The sequence below is a fragment of the Gobius niger genome (genome assembly GCF_951799975.1).
Source record: "Gobius niger genome assembly, chromosome: 1".
Classification (NCBI taxonomy): Eukaryota; Metazoa; Chordata; class Actinopteri; order Gobiiformes; family Gobiidae; genus Gobius; species Gobius niger.
The window spans coordinates 17,703,640-17,724,171 of record NC_136852.1 but is presented as its reverse complement, the minus strand read 5'-3'; the positions used below and the strand labels follow the sequence as shown (position 1 = coordinate 17,724,171).

Sequence of the window (20,532 nt, the reverse complement as noted above, 5' to 3'; positions counted from 1 at the left end):
CAGATTTCAAATGTCAAATTCAAAAGGCTTACATCTTTTTCAAACATCCACATTTTAGTCCCACATGCTGTAGACATTTGACTGTTGTAGTAACACACACAGTTGTTCTGCTGCCTTTTTGGGTGATTCTTTGGCACGTATCTTCCATATGGAGTGTGTGTTTTCTGTGGCGTTGTCTCCTCAAAGGAAACAGAGGGAGATCTGAATGACAAAAAACATGAACATTTTAGAAACAAAGTACAGTAATCTCACAGGCATGCAGAACTTTACACAATGATGGGAATAAAGCAAAGTAGGACTGTCTCGCTTCCTGGGTCTCTGTGGGAATAATCTAATTGTCAGCTAAATGATCATGAGCTGGCACTTGTAATCAGCTGCCCCCCCCAATGACTAAATCATTCAATTATGGGCTAATTGCTGTTGAGGAGTAATTTCTCGCTTAATAGACATAATTATAAGGAGGCAGCCAAAGCAAACAAGAAGGAATACTTACATTGTTGATGCCACTTTTGTGCCGTCACAAACAAAAGTAGCAGCGCTGTAGATGCCCTCATCCTGGTCGAAGCACAGACCACATGAAAGCATCCACACTAACAATGAGACGACCAGAGTGAGTGTTGTCATCTCAGAGAGTAGCCTTTGGCACAGTCCCCGTCACAGCCACCCTGCTGGGTTTTATAGTTTCCAGCGTGTAACAGGTGTGAAAGACAATGCATTCGGCCATTGTTCAGCGCATGTGCAGAAAAACCTTTGTGTGGAAGCCAAGGTGACCTGAACTGAGCAATACACCTGAGACCTTTTTCCAAGAATGACTTATTGAACTTTGTATGTATGAAGCCAAGAAGACACAAAAAGGACCAGACCTAAGATATTCACTGTTTGTGGGGTGACTTAGCAAATGAAGGTGAGGCTGGTGTAACCTTTGCGGGAACACTGCGGTTGCAAAATGAGTGTCCAGTGAAGAGAGAAACTGTTTCTACATTTCAAATATTTTGTTTATTACAGCTTAAGCCAAAACGATAACTACATTAATACAGTATCCGAGAACATCAATAGCGTATGCTCTTATTAGTCTTTCCCATGATGTTCTTTTTGGTGTTTTTCTCAGACTGAAATAAAATAATTAATATTTTTGGTGCAAATATGCAAAACAGTAGACCATAGCTCGAGGCCAGAATAGCAAAAATCTCCACAGCGACAGTGAACTTTCCCGGAGAGCTGACATAAGCTGGGATAAACGTGATCCAGACGGCACAGAAGATCAACATGCTGAACGTGATGAACTTGGCCTCATTAAAGTTATCAGGCAGTTTACGAGCCAAGAAGGCCAATACAAAACAGAGAAGAGCTAACAGGCCAATGTATCCGAGTACAGCCCAGAAGCCTATGGGTGAACCTAGATTACACTCTAAAATAATCCGATCTTTATAATACAACATGTTTTTTTGCGGAAAAGGAGGGTTGGTTGTTAACCATAAGATGCATATTACAACTTGTACCAGTGTGAAAGCCAGAACACTGAGTCTCTGCTGAAGAGGCCCGAACCACTTCATGACATTACTGCCTGGAAGTGTGGCTCTGAAGGCCATCAGCACCACTAAAGTCTTCCCCAGGACACAGGAGATACAGAGGACAAAGGTGATGCCGAACGCTGTGTGGCGCAGCATACAGGACCACTCAGAGGGACGGCCGATGAAGGTCAGAGAGCACAGGAAACACAAGGTCAGGGAGAAGAGCAACAGGAAGCTCAGCTCAGAGTTATTGGCTCTCACTATTGGAGTTTCTTTGTACTGATAGAACACTAATAAAAACAAAAATGTTAACAGGGTACCGCTCAAACAGAAAAAGGTCAGTATGATTCCCATGATTTCAGAAAAAGACAAAAATTCGATGTCTTTCGGTACACATTTGTCTTGGTTTGTGTTGGGCCAGTATTCAATTTGACATGCAAAACAATCCAGAGAATCTGTCAGTAAAGAAAGGAGAAAAATATATTAGGACTGGGATTTTAAATTTTTATTTTGTGTTCAATAAAAAACAAAGCAACATTTGATGGGAGCAACACATCCCAAAAATTTGTGGAGGGTCAAAATCATTTAAAGGTGCACTATGTAATGTTTTAGGTGAAAAACAAAACTTGACATTTGTGCTTTTTTGACCTTTTAGTCACTCAGTGGCTATATAGGTGCAGCTTGGCACCTTTGCTTTCCCTCACAGTGGCCTCTATGATGCTCCAGAATCAATTGTTTTTCAGTTCCTAGCAAGTTTCTGGTACGAACCCCTAAAACGATTGATCCTAGAGCATCATAAAGTCCACTGTGAGGGAAAACAAAGGTACCAAGCTGCACCCATAATGCCACTGGGTCAGTAAAAGGTCAAATATGCACAAAGACTTTTTTCACTTGAAAAAGTTGCATAGTGCACCTTTAATAAAAGTTGAACATTCCAAATCAACTCGCTCTTTATTTCCTTTTGCTGTGTTGTTGCCCCAAAGTATGCAAGTAATTTTAACACAAAGTTCTTGATAGTTACATTACAATTCCTATTGCTGTTTACCATTGTACTCTGTTTTTACCATTGTACTCTGTTTCAAACGTAGCTCTACCTGTAACGTTGCTGATTTCCGCTTCTCCACACGGGATGCAATCATAGCAACAGACGGGCCTGGTTTTATAGAGAACCTTTCGCTTTCCAGGTGGACAACTCTCACTGCACACAGACACTGGCACCTGGAGAACACCATTTTCCACTCTTACTTCATTTTTTATTGCATTTCAAGAAACACTGTTCAGAACGACATAGTGACTGCTCATCCAGAAATACCCAAACAGATCAACCAAAATGTGTACCATGTTCACTCCTCCTCCTCCCCAAACAACTTTATGGCTGTTCATTTGAATCTGATGATCACGGGGCATCGTGGAATCAAAGAAGCCGACCGTGGCGAGGTGCATTGTGCTTGTGGTGATACTTTGGATATTAATAAGTTCATATTTTGCAACGATATCTCCATTCTCGTCAAATGTCACCCTCTCCCCTTGACGTGTTGTGAAATTAACTTTCTGCAGATACTGAAGCACCTAAAGAAACAGTCCTTTTAGTACAGCATACGTAGAACAGTCTATGATGCTGCCGTTCTCACCTGCCATGGTTCGATACGTTGACTATTAGTGCAGCCTGAGTTCCCATTTTCACAAGACCTCAAGGCATGAAGTGCATGAGCCACAGCGTACACTGACTTGTACACATTGTTTACAAATCTTAGCTCAGAAACGTCTGTAAAATAAATCTCCTCATTTTGCAGGCTCTCCATTCCAGTGCATGGCCTCCTTTGTGTATTTGAAGAATCAACCAAAGAGCATCCAAACACATATTCCCAGAAATCCTTGACAAATTGACTCTGAGGGAATTGTGATGGGTGGAGTCGCCTTAGGTGCTCCCCTAATCCCGGGATGCTTGCTTTGCTCACAACGAAGCCAAGAGAACCAACTAGGATGCCGTAGCCTTCAGCGTCGGTCAGAGAGTTATCGCTGATCCAAGCATCACTTCCAACCCACTGTAGCCCTGTAACGTTATTCTTATACAGCTCTGAAGCCAATGCTTTGACCTCTCTGTGAGACATAAAAGCCAGGATCACTTTCGAAGTGGAGCGCTTGATAGTTTCCACCACTTTGGCTAAGGCACTCGCTGGCCCAGTCTGTTCAAAGGCTTCGTAGTACTCAACGCAAACTCCCTCTTCTTGGGCAGCCTGCATGAAAGCGCTGATGCCATTGACGCCGTAGTCATTGAGGTTGCTTATAGCGCCCACCCATGTCCAGCCAAAGTGTTTGACCAGTTTGGCCAGGGCGCGACTCTGGTGATTGTCGCTGGGAATGGTCCGAAAGAAGGATGGGAACTCCTCTCTGTCACTCAAGCAAGCACAGGTGGCAAAGTGGCTGATCTGTGTGGAAGAAATGATAGAATAAAACATGTCTTCATATATTCTGACAATTAGCAAATACATTAAGTGCTGCATTCACCACTGGGACCAGGAACCTTCCTATAACACGAGCGAAAGCCATAGTTGGGGCAGAGCCAGAGTGTCCCAACACAGCCACAGCAGTCCCAGAACCAGTGCAGTGAGTCTCATCCAGGACCTCCTCCTGACCATTGGCCAAAACAATTGCAGACAGGGCAATATTAGACATGCCGCATGAGTTGTAGATCTTGTAGCCCAGGGTGTGATTTGGAAGAATGTAAGGATTCTTGTTTATTTCATCTATTGCAAAAATCATTGTCTGGGCAAATTTGAATTCTCGGACATTGAGGCTGGAAAGACAAAATATTTGAAAACGGCGTTAAAATAAAGGAATATATCAGAAATCATACAGTCATACTCACTTCATACATTTAGGAGCCCTTGGTTTATTGTTGAACGTTGAAATACTTCCCCTGTACGCTGTGTGGAAGGTGAAAATGCCCCCCAATATGATGTCCCCCGTTCGGGACAGTTCTGGAGCCTGGATCTGTCCTAGCGGCTGACAGAGACATGAGCCTCTAAGGACCAGCTGAACCAGGGACAGCAGCACCAACCACTGCATCATTCACCCCCAACCTACAATCCCTGTTGTTCACCTGCCTTTATATGCTCTTCATATCAGAGAGAATGCTCATGGATGACTTCAGTCCCCATGGGAAATACAAGTACACTACTGAGTATATTTAGAAGAAGTAGAAGAAGAACAATTGTATTGTCTTTACACAATTGTACAACAAAATCGTGTCAATCTGATGTTAGATTAGTCCTGAGCCACTGCAAGTCTATGCACCGGGCCAACGTGACTAGCATGTTCAAGGAGGTAGGGGAAACCGGACTACCCGGAGGGGAGAACATGCAAACTCCTAACAGAAAGGCCCGGTCCGGGGACCGAACATGGGACCTTCTTTCTGTTAGGCAAGAGCGCTAATCACTCATCCACCATGCTGTCCAGTATATATAAAGTAATATATCAAGTGTGACAATGTTGATCGATGTACATAATTACTGTATATACATAAATAATTGAGTTATTAGTATTGATATACAATGTATTTCGTAGATGAGGATTTGTTATGCTGTGGGATTAAGGTGCACTTTACTTTTCACAGGGGGATTTGTCCACTACATTTTGACAACCTGTCAGAAGATGTGTCCAGCTGCTATAGGTGCAGAGCTATTCGCTTTGGTGATTTTGAGGGAAACCATAATGAGCAGTATAAACCCACCCATGCACAATCCACTCAGAAGGGCTCACTGTGTCTGAGGATCAAGCTTGGGAAAGGGCTGATCTTCTTCTTCTTGCTGTGAGGCCACAGAGCCAAACCCAGGAGGTGCGGCACGGTTTCAGAGGATCAGAGGAGCGCTTGAAGGCAGCCAGCCGGGTTTACTCTGGATGCCCTGACCTCCAAAAACATGATGGTCAGGTTGGCCCACAATTGTGTTGAGCCTCTGACAAATAAAGCACTTGCCTAATATGGTATGTACAAGTGGAGTGCTGTCATTGGCCACAACCAAGGTTTCTTGGTTGTTCAATTTTTAAAATTAATTGTGAGGCTCATCTCTTCCATTATCCTACACTGTTGATGATAGAGTTGTTAGTGAAAATGTTATACAAATGAAAAGTTAAAGTGGAATAAACTTTTACACTATAACCAGACACTTCCTGCTTTTGTTGACTAAACTTCTGAGACTGGTCAAAACAAGTTGTTAATTGATTTCACATGTAACAAGATCATGTTGTGACAGTGGCTAGTCTAAATACAGACTCTAGTTTTCCACTCGAGATCTCAGGCCACCCCTGTTGTTGCTGTTGTGTTGAAGATGAAGTAACTGTTGCATCCCAGTGCAGTCTCCCTCAGGACCATGGACAGCTCCAGTGGGGTAGACCAACATGTCATAACACATTACTCCTGTTTTCCTCACTGTTGTTCTCTGTAGTTGTTTTGAGTGGAGATCATGTGGTCACGACCTTGGACTTCCTTTTAGTTTTCACTGCTCTCCAGGTCCAAACTTTCTAAAAAGTTACACAAGCTGGGCTTAGACAGTATTTTTATTTATTAACTGACGCTTTTTTGTGATAATTTCATATATAGTTTTAATTCATTGTATTGGCTTTTAACCCTAGCTGAGCTGAACATTGTGCCTCATGCTTTTATTCCTCCTGTTCTTTTTCATTCTGTTTTAATGTTTGTACTAGTACTGTTTCCAATTCTGCTGCTTTTATAGTCAATGACTTCAAACCATGTTCTTGCCGTGTTTGTGTATGTTTCCCCGGATACTCCAGTTTCTCCTGCCAGTAAAACATGTATAATAGACAAGGATGGATGAGAGTGTGCTTGAGGGTGTGAATGGGGGACAACTTATTTTTATTGTATAGGAAATCACAAAAATGTACTGATAAGAAATAGTTTATTTCATTTGTTTACATTTTCTGTAAGAAATTGATAATATATACAATTATTAATAGCGAATATCATTTTGTGTCTTCCCCATGATGTGCTTCTTAGTGTTCTTCTCAGGATGAAACAAAATAATGAACACCTTTGGCATGAATATGCAAAATAGTAATCCATAACTAGAAGCCAGTATTGCAAATATCTCCACAGCGACTGTGAACTTTCCTGGAGAGCTGACATAAGCTGGGATAAACGTGATCCAGACGGCACAGAAGATCAACATGCTGAAAGTGATGAACTTGGCCTCATTAAAGTTATCAGGCAGTTTACGAGCCAAGAAAGCCAATACGAAACACAGAAGAGCTAACAGGCCAATGTACCCCAGTACAGCCCAGAAGCCAATGGGAGACCCCAGATTACACTCTAAAATAATCCGATCTTTATAGTACAACATGTTTTTGTATGGAAATGGAGGATTGATTGTTAACCACAGGATACAGATGAGAACCTGAATTAAAGCAGCGCCAAAAACACTGAGTCTCTGCTGAAGAGGCCCAAACCATTTCATGACATTACTGCCTGGAAGTGTGGCTCTGAAAGCCATCAGCACCACTATAGTCTTCCCCAGGACACAGGAGATACAGAGGACAAAGGTGATGCCGAACGCTGTGTGGCGCAGCATACAGGACCACTCAGAGGGACGGCCGATGAAGGTCAGAGAGCACAGGAAACACAGGCTCAGGCAAAAGAGTAGCAGGAAGCTCAGCTCAGAGTTATTGGCTCTGACCAGAGGAGTCTCTTTGTGGCAATAGTAGATGAGTGTGATGAGAATGGTCAGAAACCAGCCCATTAATGAAAAGAGGACTAACAGGTAACCCAGGAGTTCGGTGTAAGCTAAAAACTCCACTACTTTGGGGACGCAGACAACTCGATGTGGATTTGACCAGAATTCAGAAGGGCATTTCAAACATTGTATTGAATCTGGAAAAGAGAGGATAAGATGAATTATTTAGTTGTTTACAGTACATCTTAAAATTAGGGGTCTACCTGTAGTGTTTGTAATTTCTCCAGCTGGACAACGAATACAGTCGTAACAGCAGATAGGCCTGCCTTTGGTCAGCACCTTATGAGTTCCAGGAAGACAACTTTTACTGCACACTGAAAAAGGAATCTCCTATAAAAAAAACAACAACAGCAAAACACAGAAAGCAGTTTTATTGATGATATTAACACTGTACATCTCATTTTATATATTGTCTGTGTCATTTACCGTTGAAGCATTGCTCCATATCACTGATTTGTTATTCATGATGAACTGCTGGCTCTCGGGTAAGGAGGCATCATACACCCCAACAGTCACTGCCTCCATTAATGTATCTGTTGTTTGCAAATTCACCAGTTCATATCGAGCAGGCAAGTCTCCGTTACTGTCGAAAAACACTCGTTGTCCTTCAGTCGTGGTGAAATCTACATTGTCAAGGTAGTGCAGAACCTGTAAGACACAACTATTGAGTTTAGCACGTGGAGATGTCAGCACAAAGCACTTGAGATACGATGTCAGAATTGTATTTTGTGTAGTGCTAGCTTTATAACTGGATTGATGATTTAATTGTGAATCATTTAACCTCTGACCCCCCGCCTTAACCGAGAGCATTTTGCCCAGTAGCTCTTTACCCAAATCTAAAAGCTTCACTGGAGCTTACAGCCTTTAAGCCAGGGTAAGGCCTCATTTGAAAGCTAAGACCTACACAGCTAATTGAGACTTTTTTGTTGTGTTGTCGTCGCATTTTTATCACACTTTTGTCATGTTATCATCTATTTCTTTGTCCTGTATTTGTAGTTTTTTTGTCGTGTTATTGTCACTTATTATTATTATTTATTTCTGCCTTTTCAGCATGTGTTTGTTGTTGTCTTTTTGCTTTTTCATCACATTTCATCACGTCTCTCTTTTGTCGAGAAGCTTTTAGTTTTGGGTAAAGCCAAACTGGAGAAAATGTGCTTGGTTCAGGGTCGAGGTTAAGAGATTAAATGTACTTTTTTTTTTTTTTATACATGTTGGAGTCCATGACGCAGTGCAACACCATAAAGCATGTTTGAATAAAATAATATTAATTCATGTTGTTGTCAATTATCTAATACTAAAGCTAAAATAGCATGTGTGTGTGTGTGTCAGATTGTTGTCAGGAGGGGAAAATAAGGCACAGTATGACCCAGTTTTTGTAATACATGTTTACCTGTGATGGTTGTATGTTTGTTGTATCAGCACAGCTCCCATTGTGAAAGGGCCCCATACCCTCTTCACATTTGAACAAGTCGTCAAGAGCATGTGCCACCGCATACAGGGACTTGTACACGTTACTCACAAACCTCAACTCTGACACATCAGTGAAATCTATGTCCACGTTTTGCAAGCTCTCTGTCCCCGTGCAGGGTCTTTTGTCTGCGTTTGCGGAATGAATCAGCGAGCAGTCAAACACAGCCTCCCAGAAGTCCTTGACAAATTGACTGTCGGGGAACTGTGAAGGGTGGAGTCTCCTCAAGTGGTCCTCCAATCCTGGAATATGCGTTTTGGTCACAACGAAGCCAAGAGAGCCAATCAGAATGCTATGCCCTTCACTGTCTGTCAGGGAGTAATCGGTAATCCACGCATCACTCCCAACCCACTGCAACCCCGTGATGTTTTGCCGGTACAGCTCAGCAGCCAGAATCTTGATTTCTCTGTGGGACATAAAAGCAAGTATCACCCTGGAAGTTGCCTGTCTTATGACTTCCACGATTTTTTGCAAACGTTCGGGGGGATCAGAGGAAGAGAACGCTTCAGAGTACTCGATGCATATTTCGTATTCTCGTGCGGATCGAGCGAAAGAGGCGACCCCGTTGAGGCCGTAGTAGTTGTTCACCGCTATAACACCGATCCACGTCCAGCCGAAGTGCTTTATGAGCTTGGCCACGGCTCTGCTTTGGTAATAGTCACTGGGAATGGTTCGGTAAAAGGTGGGGTACATGTTACGGTTGGTGAGGCAGGCACATGTGGCAAAGTGGCTGATCTGGAAGAATCAACAAAATCAAAAGTGTGCATTTTGTTCATGAATGAATAAAGAAATGACACAGATTTCTACATTGCAACATAGAATGAACTCACCACAGGTATGTTGAATCGTCCTACCACTTGTGCAAACCCAATGGTGGGAGTGGATCCAGAATGCCCCAAAATGGCTTGCACCGTCTCCCTGTCGGTGCAATTGTTGTCCGGTATTTCATGCCTTACTCCACTGACCAATGCCAGCCCAGCCCTGAGTATGTCCATAGTACCGCAGTCGTCATATATCCTCCAGCCCAGAGTGACATTGGGGAGAATGCTGGAGTCTTTGTTGATCTCATTAATGGCGAAAATCATTGCTTGAGCAAATTTAAATTCTCTGAAATTGAAGCTGAAAAGAAATGTAACAAAACGCTTAAATCTATTAAAATATGACAACCTTCTGAACAGTTTGAACTAACTCTTGACAAAGATGTTCTTAAGTGAGAAACAAAATGTACATTTATCATGAAATGTTTATGACTGAATAAAGTTTTTAGTCCTTTTCTAAACAATTACTAAACCAGGTCTAAACATGAACAAAACAATAATCTTCTAAACTAAAACTGGTGCAGTGACAAAGAAATTGATATATAAAGAAGATATGCCAAAACCCAATTAACAATCCCCATATACCAAGAACTGAACACACTTCTTGCATTTCCGAACTTCTGGCTCACTTTGAAATGTGTTAACAACATAGTCTTGCCCTGTCCTGAAAGAAAAAATGCCCCCGATGTTCAGGTCTCCGTCCTCGGCCAGTTCAGGCAGCTGCACACCGCTTTGTAGCCGGCACGCAGAGTCTCCCCCATTGATCAGCACAGCTAATAGTAACAGCACTGACGCTGACATGGCTTTAGCTGCAGACGACAGCAACTACGGCGCCCGCTAAACCATTTATAAGTGCAACAGTAAAGGGATTTGTCAGTTAAAGGCTATTCCCATGACGCAGAGGAGTAAACATGTAATGCAAGTGTTTTTTTTTGTCTTTTGAACTTTCTGGTTTTCTTTACTTAACATACATGTCACCGCAGGAAAATACCAAACATCATTTAAAGAATATTGATTTAATCATCTATGTTTTATTTAGTTTTATATAGCCTCTTTACTGCATAGGATTAATGAGGATGTTTTAGTTCAAATCCCCTTTTTCATTTATTGGTTTTAAGAGTAGCTCTACTCTTAGCCAGTATTGCAAATATCTCCACAGCAACACTTAACTTTTGTGGAGAGCTGACATAAGCTGGGATAAAAGTGATCCAGACTGTACAGAAGATCAACATGCAGAAAATGATTAACTTAAATTCTCAAGTTAAAGCCTCATTAAAGTTATCAGGCAGTTTACGAGCCCAGAAAGCCAACACAAAACATAAAACAGCCAACAGGCCAATGTAGTACAGCCCAGAAGCCAATGGCTGAACCCATGGCACACTCCATAATGATTTTGAACTGTTTGTACCTGTTTGGGCACGGCTCTTTACTAGCAAATGCTTCATAAATAAGGACTGGATGTACTGGACGTATTGGACAGCAGAAAATATGCAGCTTGTGTCAAACCTGGGGTCAGATCTTCCGCCTGGCGCAAAGACAGCGCAAGTTCCAAATGCGATGGTTATCTCCCATGTGGCTCAGCTGTTGCTCTATGTGCCTGCACCACTAGCATAAGGGCGTCGCTTTTAAAAGAGAAGAGGTCAACTGAGGCATGGTTAATTACAAGGAGCACTGAGAGTGGTGCTCTGATGGAAACCTTAAGCATAGGCTCTCACAGGTCAAACTTTATTTACCCCATCGTGAGCTAAACAATGTTGTGTGCCCCATTCTTTCTTCTGCTTCTCGACTGTGCTGCTTCTGGGTCCAGACACATGCTGCCCCTGTTCCAGGAGTAGCCTGATGGACTGTTTTTATATCTGCATTAATCTGTAGCCGGTGCCCGGGGACATAGACAGTGAAACGAACTCTGTTTGTGTTTGTTTTGTCCAATAAACACCCTGATTATTGTCCAAAGCATAAAAGTGCATCACTTTAGTATGGGGGACACAATCATGATGTAGTTATTTAATTAATTCATGCATGAAGTCATGAATGAAAGAGCATGAAGTCATGTTAACTTATGATGAGTCATGATATCGTCATACATGAATACATCATGAAATCCAGCATTAATTCATGCATACATGTTCTTTATGCATGCCTTCATGTAACCTTATTATAAGGTGTTACCCACATTTTAATTTTGGCTGTCAGAAAAGGAGTGGGGAGGAGTATATCTTTTTACTACTTTATTTTATTTTTGGACAGGTTTATAGGATTCACAGTCACACATGAGCACGGTTCATACCAGTGTTAATTTTTTTTTTTAATTTTTTTATTTTGAGTCAAATGAATATATCTGCTGACTAAAACTAGACTAAAACTAATTCAAAAGCTATTAATGAGCCTAAAACTATGACTTTCTTTATACATTTACATGCAATTTCATCAATTAAAACTAGACTTAATCTTGACTAAAACTACAACAACATTTTCTTCAAACGGCTGAGACAAAAACATAATTTAAATAAGTTGTCCAAATTAACACTAGTTCACACAACACAATTAATAAGCTGGGAGCCCAAAGAACACATGCAGCATCTACCAGTTGTAATTGGGAGTCCAAACACCAAACTTTGGGTTAAGGTAAAAATATGCTACCAGTAAATAAGACTAAAATGGCAATGGTTAATTTCCCCCCAAAAATCCAGCACCAACAAATCTCCACTTACTTAGTTACGAGTAAAATATAAATTGTTAGAGCAATTTAGATACTCAGTCATCCAAACACAACATGTCACAACCACTGTATATGTATTTATATTGTGAATTAACATACATTATTACATAACACGGGTTCGCCCTGTCGGTACTTATTTTCCTAATAATGACCAGCGTTCTATACATTATCCCTTACTTATTATACGGCTCTTCACAACGTAAGAAGAACACTCCATTGATTTGAATGGGATTTTCCAACATTCTACCGTCATTATTATTATTATTATTATTATTATTATTATTATTATTATATTATGAAAGAGGACCTCTGATAAAAATAATGACCGCTGCCAATGGCAACGGAGTTTGTGCTTTCATATCACTCCGCACGTACATAGTAGCGGGCACTCTGTCCCCGTCTCTGCGAGAGAAGTTGGGGGAATTGCTCGTGAAGTTAACGTGAGTCCGACTTTCAACTTACCCAGAGATTCACCACCATTCCTCCAACTGCACCTTCATCTAAGTAGCTAGGCGAGCTACTAGCCTTGCTGCTTCTAGCCTAGCCAAACGTTGCCAAGCAACGCGCAAACTTTTGGGAACTATTTGCCACAGAAGTCATTAAACAAACCTTTCAGCCTTCATACAAGTGTATGAAGTTTATGTGTTCAGTTGGCAAATGGCCGTATAATAAGCGGGATAATGTATAGAACGCTGGTCATTATTGGGAAAATAAGTACCGACAGGGCGAACCGGACCCCGACGCGAATCATATAACGTATAAGCTGAAAACAAGTGACTTAACAAACTTGTTTATATTTTATGATTTCCCTTGCTCATTAAATATTTTTTTGAATTCTTTTCAGGTTTGAGTAAAATAATATAACACTTTGGGATGAAAATGCAAAAAAGAAGCCCAAAACTTGAAGCCAGTATGGCAAATATCTCCACAGCAACACTGAACTTTCCTGGAGAGCTGACATAAGCCGGGATAAAAGTGATCCAGACGGCACAAAAGATCAACATGCTGAAAGTGATGAATTTGGCCTCATTAAAGTTATCAGGCAGTTTACGAGCCAAGAAATCCAACACAAAACATAAAACAGCCAACAGGCCAATGTATCCCAGTACAGCCCAGAAGCCAATGGCTGAACCCATGGCACACTCCATAATGATTTTGTAAGTGAACTGTTTCATGTTTTTAAAAGGAAATGGAGGTGATATTGTTAACCAGAGGACACATATCAGCACCTGTACCAGAGTAAAGGCTACAACACTGAGTCTCTGCTGAAGAGGCCCAAACCATTTCATGACATTACTGCCTGGAAGTGTGGCTCTGAAGGCCATCAGCACCACTATAGTCTTCCCCAGGACACAGGAGATACAGAGGACAAAGGTGATGCCGAACGCTGTGTGGCGCAGCATGCAGGACCACTCAGAGGGACGGCCGATGAAGGTCAGAGAGCACAGGAAACACAGGCTCAGGGAGAAGAGCAGCAGGAAGCTCAGCTCAGAGTTATTAGCTCTCACAATTGGAGTTTTTCGGTATTTGAGGAAAATCCAGGCCACAACACAAGTCATGCAGGTCCCTAATAAAGAGGCAGCTGTGAGAAGAGCTCCCATTATTTCTTCATAAGACAGAAACTCTGTTTCCTTCTTCACACAAGCGACTCTTTGGGCATTGGACCAAAAATCTGGAGGGCATTGAATACAAGTGATGGAGTCTGTAAATATTCAGAGAAAAAAATCAGTCAATATCTGGGACAATGTTTAAAATGAGATAAATATTTTTGGCAAATGTGTGGCATTTAAATCTTTGAAACCTGTAGTGTTACTAATTTCTCCCTCTGCACAGGGTGTACAGTCATAACAGCAAACAGGCTTTCCTTTCTGGAGGACTTTATGTGTTCCTGGTAAACATGGTTTGCTACAAATGGATTCTGGCACCTATAGAAAAACATGTACAGTATATTTATAAAGCTTCTATACTGCTTCATATTGTAGCCTCCGTGAATTACTCCCCTGCTTTGAATTCTGTGCCCAAAATAGAGATGTGTTTTGTAGTTTCAGCTGTCGGTCCACAGGTAAAGAAGCATCATACAAACCAACTGTGACAAACTCCACTGTGCCCTGTGCTGTAGGCTGCCAGTTTATAATTTCATATTTAGCAGCAGGGTCACCTTTTTCATTGAAATAAACCTCTTTTCCTTCTTTGGTTTTGAAATGAATGTTTTTTAGATGCTGCAGAGTCTAATAAAAACATCCAATAATTTAAGTACTTGAGTGAGCCGGCAACAACACTTGTCACCATACGCACCATGGATGGATCCAGAGTCACATTCGTGTCACAGGTTTTGTTACATTTGAGGATTTTGTGCAGGGCATGAGCCACTGCATACACTCCCTTATAGACATTGTTGAAGATCGGCATCAGTGACATGTCGGTGAAGCTGTTTTGCACATCACTCAGGTCTTCAGTTCCTGTACATCGTTTGTGGTTGTTCTTTGAATTAAATTCACAGCTGAACAGAGCTTCCCAAAACTTTGTGAACAAGTGATTACCAGATGAGTTTAAAGGCTTCACATCCATCATAAACTCTTGAATGCCGCGGACATGAGCCTCTGGGATGGACAACCCTAAAGCCCCGTCCAGAATGTGGTGCTTATTCATAGCCGCTGTTTTAGAATCAAAGATCCAGCCCTCTGTGCCAACCCACTGGTGACCCGTCACATTGTGTTCAGATAAGGCTGTGATCAGAATCATAATTTCCAAAGGTTGAATAAAAGTGACAATAACTTTGGAAGTGGATTGTTTGATTATAATGACTATACTGAGTAATTTTTCAGGAGGGTCAGTACTGATGAAGGGCACAGAATACTCCAAACAGATGCCCAGCTCATTGGCTGTTTCAGTAAAAGTGGCCATGCCATTGTTGCCATAATCATCATTTGATCTGATGGCTCCCACCCATGTCCAGCCAAAATGTCTGACCAGCTGGGCCAGGGCTCTGCTCTGGTACAGGTCACTGGGTATAGTCCTGAAGAAAGAGGGGTATTTGGCTTTGTCACTCAGACAGGCACAAGTGGCATAGTGGCTGATCTGAAGGAGGGAACAATCATGAGCATATTTGAAATCAATCGTTACATTTCAGTAACAAATCCACACACCAGTGGTAAATGAAATGGTCCAATGATGGTAGCTATGGCCATGCAAGGGGAAGATGAAGTCGCTCCCAGAATAGCCTGAACTTGTGCTGATCTGGTGCATGGCGTCTCAGAGGAAACAAATGTTGCTTCATTGCCGTTAGCGAGGGCTAGTGCTCCTGCAACTCCATGAGGAGTGGATCCACAAGAATCATACATCTTATATCCCAAAGAGACACCTGGCAGCAGGTCTGAACTGTTGTTTATCTCTGCTATTGCAAAGAGCATAGCCTGTGCATACTGGAAATTCCTGATATTTAAGCTGAGAACAGAGATACTTGTTTTACCACTCTATCTAGTACACTCTATTTGTGTATTGTACATGAATTCATTATGATAAAAAGCATACATTGTTAAAACATGAAGAGAGCTAATTGTATTTCCTTGAGGGTATAATGATGGAGTGTGTAACTTACCTGACGCACTGCAGTGGCAGTGGTTTTTGAGTATTATTATTCTGCCTGATTATCCAGCTGTCATGAAAAGAAAAAATCCCCCCCAGAAAAACTTCACCATCCTTCAAAAAACTGAAGCTTCTTTGATCCCCTCTCTTAAAACAAATGTTGTCTTTAGTATGTAACAAAGAAGCCTTCATGAGCAGACAAAGTAAAGCCAAACCACTACAGTCTGAGTGTCTGACCATCATTGGTGTGGGCCTGCGAGTGGCAGTTCACTGAGAGCAGCACACTCATTGTGTTTTTATATCACAGTGACATCACGTGATCTCATGTGGAGGTTGAATGTTCTTATCTCAATGTATGAATGTTGTACGCTTGTAGGTCAATTTTCACTTAAAAGTACCTCAGTTGTCTTTGAATTTACTCATAAATAACAAAATGCAACCAATGATGATCAATACATTTATTTCAACGATGTTTTGAACAGTAGAGCTATTATTAAACTGAATGTGTAAATCATATTAATAAATTATGATGAGTGCAAAAGAGCATACAACATGATTTTTACCTTTTTAGTTTTAGGTTTTTGTTATAAAACCAGTTTTGAACATGACCAAAATTGAGCTGATTTTGTAACAGGGAAAGGTCTAAATTAGAAATATAAAGTATGGTATCATCAGCACACAAACTCATAGAACAATTTGTAATAGCTTGATGAAGGTCATGAATGAAAATTGCAAATAATAAAGGACCAAGGGTTGATCCTTGAGGTTGCCCTTTTTTGATTATACAATTTCCCTACTAAGAACCATTATAAAGAACATATTGTTTCGTATTGTGAAGATAATAACTAAACCACAAAACTGCATTAATGTTAAGACCTATAGCATATAATTTGTCAAGAAGTAAATAATGATCTACCATATCGAAAGCCTTAGACAAATCAAGAAATAAGGATCCCACAAACTGATTATGATCAAAAGAACAAAATACATCATCGGTGAATTTAAGAAGAATGGTTGTAGTAGAAAACCCAGATCTAAATCCTGATTGGAACAAACAAACTAAACAATATCAAGAATAGCAAAGCTCAGTCTGCACACTGAATGTATTAGACAAATAATGTGTTGCCAATATGGGAGAAAGGTTCTTAACTGGTCTTTTTCAAAAGAAGCAAAACCCAACAATCAGGCTAATGAAGACAGTATTTAATGTATAATTTCAAATTAATTATACTGCAGAGGAAAAAAATAAAACTATGGGTTACACTGTTTACGGCAAACATATATTCATGCATGAATTAATTAATGAAGTAACTGTAATGAATTAATGAGACAATTTTGTAAATATATCATGGTGGTGAGGCCCCTGTTGAAAAAGAGCAATTTGGACTGTAAAGATTCTAACAATTTCAGACCAGTATCCAACTTACCATTTTAAAGCAAAATCTTAGAAAAACTTGTCTTTATCCAACTAATGATTTGATTACCGCACAAAATGTCCTTGAGAAATTCCAGTCCGGCTTTAGGGTAAACCACAGCACCGAGACCACCCTCTTAAAGATTTTAAATGACTTTAGATTAAATTATGACTCACAGAAGGTCACAGTGTTGGTTCTTCTGGATCTGAGCGCTGCCTTTGATACAGTCGACCACACTATTCTTTTAACTCATTTAAAACACATTGGCCTCTCCTGTGCTGTACACAAATGGTTTACTTCCTACCTCACAGACAGGACGTGCATGGTAAATGTGGATACCTGCTCCTCTAAGGTCCATGAAATTACATGTGGTGTGCCCCAGGGTTCAATTTTAGGCCCAGTGCTTTTTAATCTGTATATGCTCCCTTTTGGTGGTGTCATCAGGAGACACGGGGTCAATTTTCACAGTTATGCTGATGATACACAGTTATACATCTCCATGTCTCCTGATGACACCAGGCCAATAGATGCACTTTTTAACTGCGTTTTAGATATCAAATTCTGGATGGCAGAAAACTTTCTCCAGCTTAACCAGGACAAAACTGAAATGTTCGCCCCTGAGAGAGAGACTTCTACCCAACAGTCACTGTCTATTAATCCTTCCTCACAGGTGAAGAACCTGGGTGTGATCTTTGACTCTGAGCTGGCGTTTATTTCACACATTAAGAATATCACAAAGATAGTTTTTTATCATCTAAAGCACATAGCCAGAGTCGCCCCATTCTCTCTCGGGCCAACACGGAGACGCTAATGCATGCTTTTATCACCAGTCGTATCGACTACTGTAATGCCCTGCTTTCTGATCTTCCCAAAAAGAGTATCTCAGGTCTACAACTTTTACAAAATTCAGCAGCTCGTGTCCTGACGAAGACCAGGAGGCGGGACCACATTACACCGGTTTTAGAATCGCTGCATTGGCTCCCCGTGTGTTTCAGGATCGATTTTAAAGTTCTTTTAATGTTTTTTAAATGTCTTAATGGTCTTGGTCCTTCTTATCTTTCAGAACTGCTTTTACCTTGTGAACCTTCACGGCCCCTTCGCTCCCCCGGCAGGGGTCTCCTCGTTATTCCTAAAGTCAACAAAAAGACTCATGGTGAGGCGTCTTTACGATATTACGGCCCTCGCCTCTGGAACGACCTGCCAGAGGAGCTCAGGGCTGCAGAGAACGTTTATGTTTTTAAGAGCAGGCTCAAGACCCACCTTTTTAGCTAAGCTTTTAACTGACTAATCTATTTATTTAATCCTAATATATGAAATACTATATATATGGGAGGTTGTGCCAGGCGTATTGTTTTAAATGTTGTAATCTGTAAAGCACTTTGTGATACCTTTCGGTATGAAAAGCGCTTTATGAATAAAGTTTGATTTGATTTGATCATGATCTTAGAATCATAATGAATTCACTTAAACATTTAGATCGTATTATGAAGTCAATGAAAATTCTTGATTCATCATTAGTTTGCAAGATGCACAATACCAAGATATACCATAATTAACCACTTACTGCTGTAATTAACCCACTAATCTTTAGTTCATAAATTTGCCAATCCTTAGTTCATAAATTCAATAAACAACCCCCTTTGTTCCTTCTTTTTTTTTCCAGTAAACTCTATACCATATACACCTTTCTCAATATTTTCAATCTGATTTTAACAATATAAATCACAGGCATCAGACGAAACGCTTTGAATACAGAAGTTTATTTCAGATTGTTTATAATATAACGAAAATAAATACTAATATTTCTGAAGAAATATAACTGAATGAGACAAACATTATGACATAGCGGACATTTCAGCCAATCAGAGGGGCAGGCTCACCTGCCCAAACGCCCTTTAGCTGATACACGTGTTTCCATTGGACAGAGCGACTGCCTGTCAAAAACCTGCGAGCTAAACATAGCTGTACCTATGTTTTTTATTATCAAATGAGATCCTGCGGGGATATACATTTCAGCACGGACATTTGGCACCACGTTCTCAAGAGGAACTCTGAAAGAAACGCAGGACTTTGGGAAGAACAGCAGCGGGAACCGAGGTCAGACTTTGATGACGAGAGGAGTCTCCCCGCATCATACCGGAACCCAGCGCGGGATCCGAGGCTCGCAGCGGTCACCGAACAATGGACAATGGGAGACACGGGTGACACGGAGTCTGACAACACTACGACGTTTGTTGAGAACAGCGATGGAAGTGGACAGAAGAGATTATGGAGTTGGAAATGACGCATAATGGAGAAGAAGGACTCACGAAGACCAGGCCCATCTTAATGTACCCATAGGCCCTGGGGCTTAAACAGAATTGTAGTCCCTACCACCCCCACCTCCGATTAAAATGATTAATTATGTTTTATTTGCTTATTTGTAGATTTTTTTTAATCGATCTTAAAACCATTGATAATGTCTCTCATTGATACGGTTGTTTATCGTTTCTCTTATCAATTCATAAAAAAAATAGGCTATGAATTATAATGTGCTTCTTGTGTTTTTTTTTTATTTAAACAGAAAAGAAAGTAAATTAACCTATTTTGACATAAACTTCCTCAAAGCATTTTTATAAAGGCTAATGTAACGGTTAATTAAATTAACGGGATATAAAACTATTTCAGTGGGGCAGACGCTCTATTTGTGTATGAACGAGGGTTGAAGAATATGGGCTAGATGCACAGTCCCCCACGTGATTTCCGCCTGGACAGTCAGCCAGAGGCTGTCCTTCCTGTCTGTTATCTCTTCCCATTAAAAATTAGCAGGTCCCACAGAAATGAAGCAATAGCTTAAGATTTGGTAAAGGACAGCGAGTAAAAGTTCGGATGTGGCTGGAGCAGGTTAAAAAATATTACGTCAGACGCAACGACTTCACTGGAGGAAACCTCCGTGTTCATAACGGTGGATGTTTTTGTCTTGAAGCTAACGCGGCTAACAAAATAAAAAGTAAAACTAGCGCAAAGTTTAGAACGAGCCTGCGCAAAAAAGAATCGTCTTGTTAGTAGTTTAAATAATATTTACTTGTTTACATGTTATATTATCATTTTTCAACACTAGCCTTTAGCTCTAAGATAAAAGCTCCTACCTTACGACAGCTGGCGTTTCCTTTGGGTGCTGGATTCACAGCGAACATGATGTTTGTAATACGTTGCTGTGACTGTCCATCAGTAACTCGTTGTCCTTAACCAGATCCTGAGCTATCGATATTTTAGTGTGGGAACCTGCT

The 20,532-nt window shown here is 40.9% G+C and overlaps 3 protein-coding genes across 3 annotated transcripts; all 3 read right to left on the bottom strand.

Annotated features, from left to right (window-relative positions):
* Positions 1–1,049: 1,049 nt before the first annotated feature.
* On the bottom strand, positions 1,050–4,301 carry LOC306978741 (extracellular calcium-sensing receptor-like; the record flags this gene model as incomplete). Its single annotated transcript, XM_079577410.1, has 5 exons — positions 4,020–4,301; positions 3,143–3,940; positions 2,850–3,080; positions 2,606–2,729; positions 1,050–1,966 (listed from the first exon to the last, which is right to left on the bottom strand). Exons 1-5 carry the CDS (start codon positions 4,272–4,274, stop codon positions 1,050–1,052), a joined length of 2,325 nt encoding a protein of 774 aa, XP_079433536.1. The 5' UTR covers positions 4,275–4,301.
* Positions 4,302–6,478: 2,177 nt separating this feature from the next.
* On the bottom strand, positions 6,479–9,817 carry LOC306978753 (extracellular calcium-sensing receptor-like; the record flags this gene model as incomplete). The annotated part of the gene is made up of 5 exons (XM_079577419.1): positions 9,557–9,817; positions 8,649–9,461; positions 7,709–7,906; positions 7,462–7,579; positions 6,479–7,395 (listed from the first exon to the last, which is right to left on the bottom strand). Exons 1-5 carry the CDS (start codon positions 9,809–9,811, stop codon positions 6,479–6,481), a joined length of 2,301 nt encoding a protein of 766 aa, XP_079433545.1. The 5' UTR covers positions 9,812–9,817.
* Positions 9,818–13,054: 3,237 nt separating this feature from the next.
* On the bottom strand, positions 13,055–15,941 carry LOC306961741 (extracellular calcium-sensing receptor-like; the record flags this gene model as incomplete). The annotated part of the gene is made up of 6 exons (XM_079554613.1): positions 15,862–15,941; positions 15,410–15,707; positions 14,559–15,341; positions 14,264–14,491; positions 14,065–14,188; positions 13,055–13,965 (listed from the first exon to the last, which is right to left on the bottom strand). Exons 2-6 carry the CDS (start codon positions 15,671–15,673, stop codon positions 13,055–13,057), a joined length of 2,310 nt encoding a protein of 769 aa, XP_079410739.1. The 5' UTR covers positions 15,674–15,707; positions 15,862–15,941.
* Between the last annotated feature and the right edge of the window lie 4,591 nt (positions 15,942–20,532).